Source organism: Eptatretus burgeri, chromosome 2, assembly GCF_056783735.1.
Source record: "Eptatretus burgeri isolate ZD-2024b chromosome 2, Ebu_testis_v1, whole genome shotgun sequence".
NCBI lineage: Eukaryota > Metazoa > Chordata > Myxini > Myxiniformes > Myxinidae > Eptatretus > Eptatretus burgeri.
The window spans coordinates 118,966,427-118,978,957 of NC_140962.1; the positions used below are offsets into that span (position 1 = coordinate 118,966,427).

Sequence of the window (12,531 nt, forward strand, 5' to 3'; positions counted from 1 at the left end):
AAACACCGTTTGGGGCAGGGGGCATTACTCCCCCCAACCCCTTAAATCCGCATATAGATTCACCGTCTTTTTTTGAGATTGAATGGGGGGGTTTCAATACCCATAAATCTCTTTTCACAGTACTAACAGCTGCTTGTAAAGCAGGAACATTGTCAAGAGAAGGAGCAATTCTAAAATATATGTTGTAAGGAGGCTGGTGTTAAAACATCTTGATAGCAAAACACCTCAGCTTATTGGGCTGAGCAATTGGAGGCAATTTCCCATTTTTCATCATTTTAAAATAATTACAAATCGCATTCCTACATTTTGATCACATTTTGAGTACAATGATTACTAGTCAAATCAAAATTTGGAAACATTTCTCAAGTCAACGAGCATGGCAAGCACATATTCCGACACAATGACCCCTACTCCTACAACTGTTCTGCACTCCACCATCCACAGTGGGAAGGAGAGAGGCAAAACTCGTGCAACATTCGGTGTTGTCAAAGCGAGTTCACACATCGCAACAAGTTCACATTTTATTTCCTTTCCATGTCTCTACATAATCCCTTGAATGATGGAGAGAATATGTAAGCATGCACTTAATCATTTACAGCTCTTAAGTCCTGAACAAAGCGCAATTTAATTTATATATTTTCTCATAATTCCAGTGATAGCTAGCCTTCCTCTAGCAAAGGATACTGTGGGATCTTTAATGTTCATAAACTAATGCCAGATTTCCAAACTGGACCCCATTTAGAATATATTTTACATTTACAATTGTCATTTCACAATTTAATCAGCATTTCTATGTCACAAACCAAGACTATATGGTGTATCCAAGATCAATCAAATTGACCGACTCCCTATGGCTCCTCCACTTAACATCAATACATATAATTCCACATTAAGGTCACAATGCTTGACATCAACGCATATAACTCGGATTAAAGTAGCCATTCAAATGTGAATTTGGATGTGCAAAAATGCACTAAATACTATTCCACAAATTCCAATGTGATTTTTGAAATTGTATTTAAAAGAAATAACTTATTCCCCACTCCACAGCCTGTCCGAGTGCATGAACCCTGGTCCTTCTCAAACATAAAGCCTCGATGCTCACACATGGGACACTTACTTCAACGTCTCTAAACTTAACATGTTCCCCAAGACTATAATGAATGCATTATTTATTGTTATTATTATTACTATTTTATAACAGGCATTCAAATGATGCTCCAAGGACACCATCATTTATTATGTATGCAACGTACACTGTTAAAAGCCAAAATAGCATGCAAAGTTATCAGTGAGAAAGCCCGAGCTTTATTCCATTCTGACTCCCATGGCCTAACCACATTTTGAGTGAGGAATTCTCACACGGAACACACTCTCCATCAACTCCTCCCCACAAACATTCCATTTGTGCATCATTTGGAGCAATGCACCGAGACACATGTACACATATCTGAGGGATATTTTATGTTTCGAACATGATATGTATTCATGCTTAAACAGCAGATAGAAGGGATCAAGAATACACACAACAAACATCCCTCTACTCTACGTCATGAGCCAGCCACCAAACCACTAACAGAAAAGCTTAAGGAGCTTGCTTTCACCCTCTGCCTGAAGTTTACATTCAATTGATTTGCAAAGGCATCCCAAGCAATCATGGGGCACAACTTCATCTGTTCATGTGAGTAATCTGTCCCCAAACTGCGTCTTGCTGAGGTAGTTTTATTTATTTATATTATTTTATTTTATGAATGTCCATTTCGCTTCACGCTTTCGTTGTTGCAATATCATTTCTAACAACACATTCATATCAACATTTGTAGGATTATGACATTATACAGTAATATTCAGTTCCTTATCATCCTGGATAGAGGCATGGAGTCCACAATTACTTCATTCAGATGTTGACCAAAATCAAATTCACATACACGACCTCTCTATCGGGTCTTAAAACGCTCTCAACGGCATTCATTTTGCACTCTAAAGAGAGCGCATTATGACGCCAGATCTCTGTCTTTCAATACAAGCCATCAACCCGGTTATATTGTTTAAACACTGAATCTGCAACAGCGTATGAGGAATCTGACATGACCGTACCTCCTCTGAAATTGGTGGTGCACCTCACCTTTTTCAGAGTCTCCACAGTGTACGGTGACGACCAATTCTTGTCTCCACTTTTCATGCTTATTCATTCCCATAAGTTTCCCAGTTCACAAAACACAAACTGAAACACTGATATATCATACACAAACTATATCAACACTAGCTCACTTAATGTAAATAACTCAAATAATACAACACTTAGTACGACATGCAATTCATTGCACATTCAAAACACTTCGTACTATGTTCAAGTCAATTAAATTTAATACACATAAAAAATTCAATGCAAATGCAAATTCACAAGAGCTCTATCCTTCCAACATTCAGGTGAAAATCTGTCAACTCCAACTTCTGGTTGGGAACAATGAATTTCGTCAATTTATCCCTCCACTTCAGGTGGAGATAACAATATTTGTCAATTTATCCAACTTCAGGTTGGGACATCCAAATTATGTCCCAGCTTCAGGTGGAACAGCCAAATTAACAGTATATCCCTACTTCAGGTAGAGACACCAAATTACTTCGAGTGTGGTACCGAGACTTAAAAAGGGGGGGGGGGGTGCACACAATGGCTTTTTGTCTGATCAGGACAGGACGCCAACCTTGAAACACAGCAACTCTTCAACAACCGGGACACCAACCCGAAGCACAGCATCTTTTCAACAACCGGAACGCCATCCGAAGCACAACAAATGGTTCAAACTCCTTTGTGTGATTTGGAAGCAAGTTTGCCAAATGGTCAATCGACAAGGCATCCAGGGATGGAGGGCAAACACACCTATGCTTCCCTTCAAGGAAAAATAATTCACTTACCTTTATGGTAAGCTCACATTTGTTTCCCCTTCCTCCAACTACATGCCACCGATCTCGATTTACCGAGGCAAATTGCATCCTGTCACGGTCACCAATTTGTGGAATAATTCAGTTCTTCTCTGTCGGAGTCTGACACCATTTATTAACACCTAACGACAACAAACATGCACATGGAGAAAGAAGCAAAACAAGACATAAGCAATATCCAACACGATCCTCTTTCTGCCTAAAATGCACACAGCAATGCCCTTTAGACTAATTTGACAGGAAAGACAGGGAAGCGTGAAACATTTGGCAAGGGTTAATTAAGGGGAGGGCTAACAGGTGTAAGGCAAGAGAACTAAGAACTGCAACACCTGGCCACTTCGGGAGGGAGGGGAGGATAGATACACTCATGGCAACAGTTTGCAGATTCAACACCAGCCTTGAGGAGAGGGTGATAACAGAGTTAGGACAGAAAGCAGAAAGGGTGGAGTGAAACATGAGCCCAATACTTTGAATATGAATTCTCAAAACACTCAGGCTGTTTTCATGTAGCTAGCAAGGCCTTTGTCATCAAAAGCCAATCGAGTTATTTAATTCTCCTAAGACAGCAAGGTGTCTATTGCAGTAGCCTTCCAAAATTCTTTAATTTCCTCTAGACAATGGCAAGGTATTCTTCTCTTCAGCAGCTGGGCAGTTCCATTTAAACATTGGAGATACTAGTCTTGGTTGTATTTCAGTGAGATGAAAGCACATAAGATTTAGTGAGATACAATTCCACTTTACTTGTATATTCATCTATATAACTATGGAGGTCAAAGGACTGTCAGGGAGGGGGAGAATTTACTGACATTCATTTGACTCCAGTACAAAAGTAAAACCTTATTTTATACTGTGCTCAATTTTAAAAAGTACCAGCAACAAGTGAATATAATTGAGAATGCATGACTATAATTATTTTTTTCTTCCACAGAGGGCAGACTTAGGACAGGGCAGGAGGAACAAGGCGATATGTAAGGCTGTGTAAACTCGAGAGTCCACCAACTTGCCACCAGTGGGAGAATGACAGTGCTTGGGAATCTGTCCACTGTCTTGAGAATACAATGATGTGGAAGGCCATGTATTCGACCACCTCAAGAGGAGCAAGTTGCAAAGCAGGACTCAGAATAGGGATTCACACTCCATGGAGCTCTATATGAAAGCATTGTACACCATGATGAGCTTGGTGTGGTTCAGGATTGACTTAGCTAGATAGGGCTACTCAGATGGCAAATAGCCTTTGTTGCCAGTTTAGCAATATCATCCTCCCCATAAATGGTTGTGGTGGAAAGTGGGACCAAGCAGTTCCAGGGACTGTTCTGTTCTTGAATATGTCACCTTGGCTGCCGGGTAAGTATCATTTCCTGGAAGCACGGCTGTGCCACTGATACTGTGTCCCTCTACCAGTACACTGGTACTCATTTCACCAACCTCAGAAGGATGACGCACTGAGTCAACCGCACCTCGTGTTAATTCAGCATCCAACAGGGCTCAAACTCAGGACCCTAAGATCCTAATCCAGCCACCCGAACCACAAAGCCAACATCAGGCTTGTTCCATGGACTAAAACTCTTCTAGAGAAGTAAAATGGATAGTTTGATGATTGATCTTTGAAGAAAGACAGTGTTGAGAGCATGTAACTTGCCGACACGGAACATCATATTCCAAGTCGCTGACCAGCAGCTCATTTGTCCATTTCTGATGGAAGAGATTCAGCAGTGGCACGCATTTTAGAAGATCAATGTGTTGTTCTACACAGGTGAGGTCAGCAGAAAAATGGTTAGATCAAGAATAATGCAGGTCCTGAGGTTCAACCTTGTGGAACCCTAACCTGAAGAAAAATATCATGGAAAAGGATGCAATCGAATGCCAGCCCTTGTTCATGCTCATAGAGGAAATCAGAAGCACTTGAGCAGGAGGTCCTGAATACCAAAGGAAGGTTATTCAAAGGAAGATAAATTACGTGTGTGTGTGTGTGTGTGTGTGTGTGTGTGTGTTTCTCTGTCTTTCATGCACCCCTCCCTCCCGCAGTGAATAGCAAATGTTTGGTGAGGTGTCGCTCTCCCCACCTCCTCCCTAACTCCCCTTTCTTCATCCTCTCTGCCTCCCCTTCCTCCTCTCACCCTACACATGCCTCCCCCCCCTCTCTCTCTCTCTCTCTCTCTCTCTCTCTCTCTCTCTCTCTCTCTCTCTCTCTCTCTCTCTCTCTCTCTCTCTCTCTCTCCCCTTCTCTTCCTCGTGTATGCATATATATATATATATATATATATATATATATATATATATATATATATATGTATGTATATATATATATATATATATATATATATATATATATATATATATATATATATATAATAAACTACATGTGTATAATCATAAGCCATATATGCATTAGCTCCATTATATTAAGATTGATATAATTCCACTGCAGTAGGCCTACAATTCCGAAAAGGTTATTACGATATCATCATTGTTATTTCGTTTTGTTAATTATAATTTTTATGATTATGACTACTTTAGGATGGTATCACCCCAGAAAGCAATGTTATCATCTCTTGCTTTTCAGGCACTTCGGATTTCTTTGCCTTGAGTCATTACTCAACTCGCCTCATTAGCAACAGATCTAATGACGATTACGGCTACGACGCTGACATGGAGGTTGAGTTGGCTGTTGATAAGATATGGCCACAATCTGTTGCCTCATGGCTCTACGGTGTCCCTTGGGGCTTACGGTCAGTTTGCCCTCTGTTCAAAATGAAATGCTGTTGGCAAATTAAATGACATTTCTAATTTGAAAAACAGTTCAGCTCCAAAACTTCTCGACAGATGGAGCTGAAGTTTTGAAGGGACCTTCTGCTTAATGCGGTTTGTTATAATTTGATGGCAGCATGGCTGTGCTGCTGATACAGTGCCCCCTTTACGTTAGAGCAGGAATTTGGGCATTAGCCAGGTATCAGTTCGCCTACTCTTCACGAAGGGCACTGTGAGATCTTTAACATCTACTAACTAATACCAGCAGAGAGGATACACGGTTTCACATCCAACCGAAGGACATCACAGAATTTATTTTGTCGCCCTGCATGCAAAACACCAGAGTAAGTTTATAGCAGAGTCGAGATTGAAACCCAGCAGCTAAACAGCTCAGAAGTGAGTGTTCATATATTTAGGCTATCCTGAAAGTTGCTGACATAACCTGAAAAGTGGTCTCACCTATAAGTATTATGTGTGAAATTTATTTTTGCGAGCAGATCAAGTGATCTAAGATGATGGCTAAGCCGCGAGCAGAATATACTCATATTCCACTAATCAGTAGTATAATTTCTATAGTTACTGTCACTATAACTTGATAGCACTAGTGCTTCAAATGTGAAGTGAGTGTGCATCATCTTTCAGCGTCAGCAAAAACTCCGTGTCATCACACATAGGTATGTAATTTTGAATGGGTCGAGGAGAAAATATGTGATCTGGAGGGACACGTCATGTTGTACAAAGAGGTGAGAAAGCAGGAGGAGCAAGACCAGAATAGACCCAATAGATAATTTCTGTTTGCAGTGAGCATGAAGCAGATCCTCAGACACAGCCTTCTATCATGAGATCCCAATGACAGAGAAGGCCTTCAATTATTTGACATTGATGGGGGCAAGATGGCATTTCGGATAAGGTTTTGTAATTGTTAGAAACTGAGGATGAAACTCAGATAATTACAAGACAGTTGCCAATTTTGTTGACACTTTTGAAGAGATGATCTGCTCAAGATTAATTAAAGCTGTTTGTGAAGACTAGCAGCCCACAGAAACTGTACTACTCCTCAAGGTGGAACACAAAATATATTGGGGGTATGTCAGCTGATTCTTATTGGTGGACAAAGTGAGAGTGTGGCACATCCCTGCAGGGCCAGCCTTAGATCAAATGACGCCTCAGGCAAGAGTTGTCTTTGCCACCTCCTCTCCATTTGTTCAACTTTTGAATACTTTATGAGGGGGTAGTTAAAGCATGGAGTGGTCTCCCCCTGGAAAGGTAGTAGCAGCAGGAATAATAAATAGGTTCAAATTGGATAGGTATCTGGAAGCATTGGAGACAAAGAGGTACAGAGATATTGGCAGGACTTGTAGGGAACTTGACTATGTATGGGTCATTGTGTGCATACGTGCTGAGTGTGATGTCTGTGATAGGGTCTCATCAAGGCACAGTGTGTGGTTGGTGTGTATTCTTCACCCTAAAACTGCCTTCGCCCACCCTTTCTCCCTCCCCCATTTTTATTTTTAAAGAAAAAGTTTTCATTTTTACTTTAACATTTTTACTGGTGATATCCTTGTACCTACCATGCTTTTCTTATCACCACTCCTCCCCCCATCCCCCTAATTAAATTGTCATTACATTGATGGATCTATTTAATATGGTATTGGTGTAGCACAAGCATATCCCTGTGTGTCGTAAGAGGCGACCAGGGTTGCGTCAGGAAGGGCATCCGGCGTAAAAACTAATGCCAAATCATTATGCGGACAACAAAACGAATTTCCAGACCGGATCGGTCGAGGCCCGGGTTACCAACGACCGCCACCGGTACCAGTGGTCAGCAGGATACCAGTGGAAATTGTGCTACTGCTGGGCAAAGGAGGAGAAGGAGACGGGGAAGGCGAGTCCGGAGGCAGTGGGAGAGGGGGAAGGGTAGAAGTGTGGAGGTGAGAGTTGGAACTCTGAATGTTGGGACGATGACTGGCAAAGGGCGAGAGTTGGCTGATATGATGGAGAGAAGAAAGGTGGACATACTGTGTGTACAAGAGACCAAGTGTATGGGGAGTAAGGCTAGGAGCATTGGAGGTGGTTTCAAACTGTTCTACCATGGTGTGGATGGGAGGAGAAATGGTGTCGGGGTAATCCTGAAGGAAGATTATGTCAAGAGGGTATTGGAGGTGAGGAGAGTGTCTAACCGAGTGATGAGTGTGAAGTTGGAAATTGAAGGGGTGATGATGAATGTCGTCAGTGCATATGCCCCACATATGGGGTGTGAGATGGAGTATAAAGAAGATTTCTGGAGTGAGTTAGATGAAGTGGTGGAGAGTGTATCCAAGGATGAAAGAGTGGTGATTGGAGCAGATTTCAATGGACATGTTGGGGAAGGGAATAAAGAGGACGAGGAGGTGATGGGGAGGTACGGTCTCAACAAGAGAAATGTGGAAGGGCAAATGGTGGTAGAGTTTGCAAAAAGAATGGAAATAGCAATGGTAAATACGTATTTCAAGAAGAAGGAGGAACACAGGGTGACATACAAGATTGGAGGAAAGTGCACACAGGTGGATTACATCTTAAGTAAGAGATGCAACCTGAAAGAGATTAGTGACTGTAAGGTGGTGGCAGGAGAGAGTGTAGCTCGACAGCATCGATTGGTGGTCTTTAGGATGACTTTAGAGGTGAGGTTGAGGAAGAGAGTGAGGGCTGAACCAAGGACCAGATGGTGAAAGCTGAAGGAGGAAGACTGTTGCGTGAAATTTAGGGAGGAGGTGAGACAGGCGTTGGATGGTGGTAAAGATGGGTGGGATGATTGGGCAATGACAGCAGAAGTTGTGAGGGAGATAGCTAGGAAGGTACTTGGTGTGACATCTGGACAGAGGAAGGAAGATAAGGAGACTTGGTGGTGGAATGAGGAAGTACAGGAAAGTATAAGGAAGAAGGGGTTGGCGATAAAGAAGTGGGATAGTCAGAGAGATGAAGAAAGTAGGCAGGAGTTCAAGGAGTGGTGTCGAAAGGCAAAAAGAGAGGTGGCAAAGGCCAAGGAAAAGGCATATGACGAGCTGTATGAAAGTTGGATACAAAAGAAGGGGAAAAGGATTTATACCGATTGGCAAGACAGAGGGACCGAGCTGGGAAGGATGTGCTGCAGGTTAGGGTGATAAAGGACGCAAATGGGAATGTGCTGACGAGCGAGGAGAGTGTGTTGAGAAGGTGGATGGAGTACTTTGAGGAGCTGATGAATGAAGAAAATGAGAGAGAGAAGGTTGGAAGAGATGGAGATAGTGAATCTGGAAGTGGGATGGATCAGTAAGGATGAAGTGAGGACTGCTATGAAGAAGATGAAAAGTGGAAAGGTGGTTGGCCCAGATGGTATACCAGTGGAGGCATGGAAGTGCTGAGGAGAGATGGCAGTGGGGTTGTTAACCAGATTGTTTAATAAAGTCTTGGAAAGTGAGAGGATGCCGGAGGAGTGGAGATTAAGTGTGGAAATTACAGAGGGATAAAGTTGTTAAGCCACACCATGAAGTTGTGGGAAAGAGTGGTGGAAGCGAGGTTGAGAGGAGAGGTGACGATCTGTGAGCAGCAATATGGGTTTATGCCAGGAAAGAGCACCACTGATGCGATGTTTGCTTTGAGAATGTTGATGGAGAAGTATAGGGAAGGCCAGAAGGAGTTACATTGTGTGTTTGTGGATTTAGAGAAAGCTTATGACAGGGTGCCAAGAGAGGAGCTGTGGTATTGTATGAGGAAGTCTGGAGTGGTGGAGAAGTATGTGAGGATCGTGCAGAATATGTATGAGGACAGTGTGACAGCGATGAGGTGTGCGGTAGGAATGACGGACCGGTTTAAGGTTAAAGTGGGATTGCACCAAGGATCGACTCTGAGCCCTTTCCTGTTTGCAATGGTGATGGACAGGTTGACGGACGAGATCAGACTGGAGTCTCCATGGACTATGTGTAGGGAGAGTAGGGAGCAGGCTGAGGCGAGCCTTGAGAGGTGGAGGTATGCACTGGAGAGAAGGGGAATGATAGTCAGTAGGAGTAAGACGGAGTACATGTGCGTAAATGAGAGGGAGGGTGGTGGTATGGTGCGGTTGCAAGGAGTTGAGGTGGGGAAGGTGGTTGGGTTTAAATACTTGGGATCAACTGTCCAAAGTAACAGAGAGTGTGGGAGAGAAGTGAAAAAGAGAGTGCAGGCAGGATGGAGTGGGTGGAGAAGAGTTGCATGAGTGATTTGTGACAGAAGGGTAGCTGCAAGAGTGAAGGGGAAAGTATACAAGACGGCAGTGAGACCAGCTATGTTGTATGGTTTGGAGGCGGTGGCGCTAACAAAAAGACAGGAAGCGGAGCTGGAGGTGGCAGAGTTAAAGATGCTGCGATTCTCGTTGGGAGTGACGAGGATGGATAGGATAAGAAATGAGTATATTCGAGGGACAGCGCAGGTCGGACGGTTTGGAGACAAAGTGAGAGAGGCGAGATTGAGATGGTTTGGACATGTGCACAGGAGGGAAACGGAGTATATCGGGAGAAGGATGTTGAAGATGGAGCCGCCAGGCAGGAGGAGAAGAGGAAGGCCAAAGAAGAGGTTCATGGATGCGCTGAGGGCGGACATGCGGGTGGTTGGAGTGTCAATGGAAGATGTGGAGGATAAAGTGAAATGGAGATGGTTGATCCACTGTGGCGACCCCTAACGGGAGGAAGCCGAAAGAGGAAGAAGAAGAAGCATAATGGGCAGAATGGCCTGCCCCTGCGTCAAATTTCCTTGTCATTCCTTGTTACATCTTCATGGCAGGCGCACCCCAAGTGCAGCAGCTGGTGTCCTCAGAGCCAGGTGGTCACCCGGGTCACTTGCCCCTAAATCCTCGATTGCATCTCTGCATCAAAAGACATTCTAGGTAGTTTAGTAGATGTTCATTTTATGAAGAATGGCAGGGAGGGATGCTGTGGCAGCTGACCTGGCAAAGGTGTGAGGATGTATTTTACACAGAGTGGAGTAATCTGCAAAGTGATACAATGGATTTACCAGTGACAAAAATTGGAAGCAGGATTGAGGGATACCAAGGGACACCAAGCCCAAGAGTTAATGCAAGGGAGAAAATGTTATCAAAAGCAACTTACTGCTTACAATTGCACAGGAATATGATAGGTAGTCTGGGGAAGTGTGTGTGTGTGTGTGTGTGTGTGTGTGTGTGTGTGTGTGTGTGTGTGTGTGTGTGTGTGTGTGTGTGTGTGTGTGTGTGTGTGTGTGTGTGTGTGTGTGTGTGTGCGGGGGGGCAGGCAGTGTGCTGGGTTTTGAAAATCGGGGTGGTGTTCCCTGAGACAGAATCGTATATATGGAAGATGTCTACTGAAATGGTCCTGGCCTCTTATTTATTGATAAGGGCATCCATCCACTGTTGACATAGAAGAAGCATCATGTCTAGGGTGAAGTAAGTGGGGCAGAAGCGAAATGAAGACTAAATCAGAGCATTTGGAAAGGGATTGGTCATGAAATCTGCTGCAGTGATCAATTCCATAACCATTATTGTGAATTAGGGAAACATTGATGACATTCCATGATGTGCAGGCAAGTGACCCTCAGCAAATGACATAGAAAAGAGCAGAAAAACAGTAATACACATATCTCCTGTTTCACAGCTAATTTTAACATAAATAAAAATGGGTATTATGTGGCCATGAAAATAACCGGCAAATTTACTATAATGGTACATTATGGGCCATCTATTTCTTATGCATCAATTTTGAGGAAGAAGGAATGGTGGGGGGGGGAGTAGTAGTCTCAGGAAGTGTACAGGCTGCATAGGGATGGGAGTGAGTCTTTGTCTTGCTTATATGTATGAGTCATGATTGAGTCTTCTTTGCATATTTTTCTAATTTTTAATTCACTATTTTTGCCCGTGTTGTGGTAAAGGGGAAACACGGAATGTGACAAATAACAAGACAGAGAGTTCCGTTTGAAACAACAATGTGGAAATCTGATGTGAAGTGTCCATACTTCTGAGAAATGTGAGCCCAAAAAGTCATTCCATTGTGAGGCTAAACCATGAGCCTTGGGAGCAACTGGTTACTCCAAATAAAACGCGTTCCAAACCCCAAACATATCCAATGTATCCCTCGTACCACAATAATTATGCCTTCACAGCACCCATCAACTCTTCAGAACTAACCATCTCTCTATGGGATACCTTAATAGATTCCTACATACGCAAACAATGAAGATTCCTGTATATGAGAAAAGGGGAACAAAGGAGTGGTCGGTAAAAAGCCTGGATTTTGAAATATTAACCAGAAGGGGTTTACTGGAAGAACATGTGAGTATTGGAGAACAAAGGCCTTGCATACTGTGATTATCTCTGATTTATCAAGGAATTACTTGGAAAGGCAGTGGTTAAAGTGGAAATGTGGAACTGTCTCCGTCCCTTGGTAATTGCTCTGAAAAAGTTGTTTTTTAAATAACTCAAAAACCCAGATAAAACTTTATTGAAGTATGATATAAAAAAAGTAAATGATAACAAATAAAATTGCAATTAAAGGCCCAGTCACACCTTGACGTTTTAGCCAGCTTATGCCGATTTTTGGAAAATTTGTCTAAAACGCTGGTACACGTTGAATACGTTATGGGTAAGTTTTGATAACATTGAGAGCACGCTGAAAAACACTGCCATACGTCGTTGTACGCTGGCTTTAAACGTTGTACTTTTCGGTTGTCCTCAAATTTTCCATGCTTGAAATTTTAAGACTTATGCCAGCGTATGATTCACACGTTCCGCATAACACTGGCCATAAGTTGTAGGCACGTCACGCGATCGTTGACACACGTCGACACACGTTACTTGTGAGTTACTCATAAGTCGAAACA

General features: G+C 42.8%; 1 protein-coding gene across 1 annotated transcript in view; it reads left to right on the plus strand.

Moving 5' to 3' along the window:
• LOC147032931 (uncharacterized) overlaps positions 1 to 12,531 on the plus strand; it is a 209,944-nt gene that overhangs the window by 53,826 nt on the left and 143,587 nt on the right. Inside the window, exon 5 of the mRNA XM_085850977.1 lies at positions 5,507 to 5,672. Within this exon, the coding sequence (XP_085707103.1) occupies positions 5,507 to 5,672 (166 nt within the window). The remainder of the gene's footprint in view (positions 1 to 5,506; positions 5,673 to 12,531) is intronic.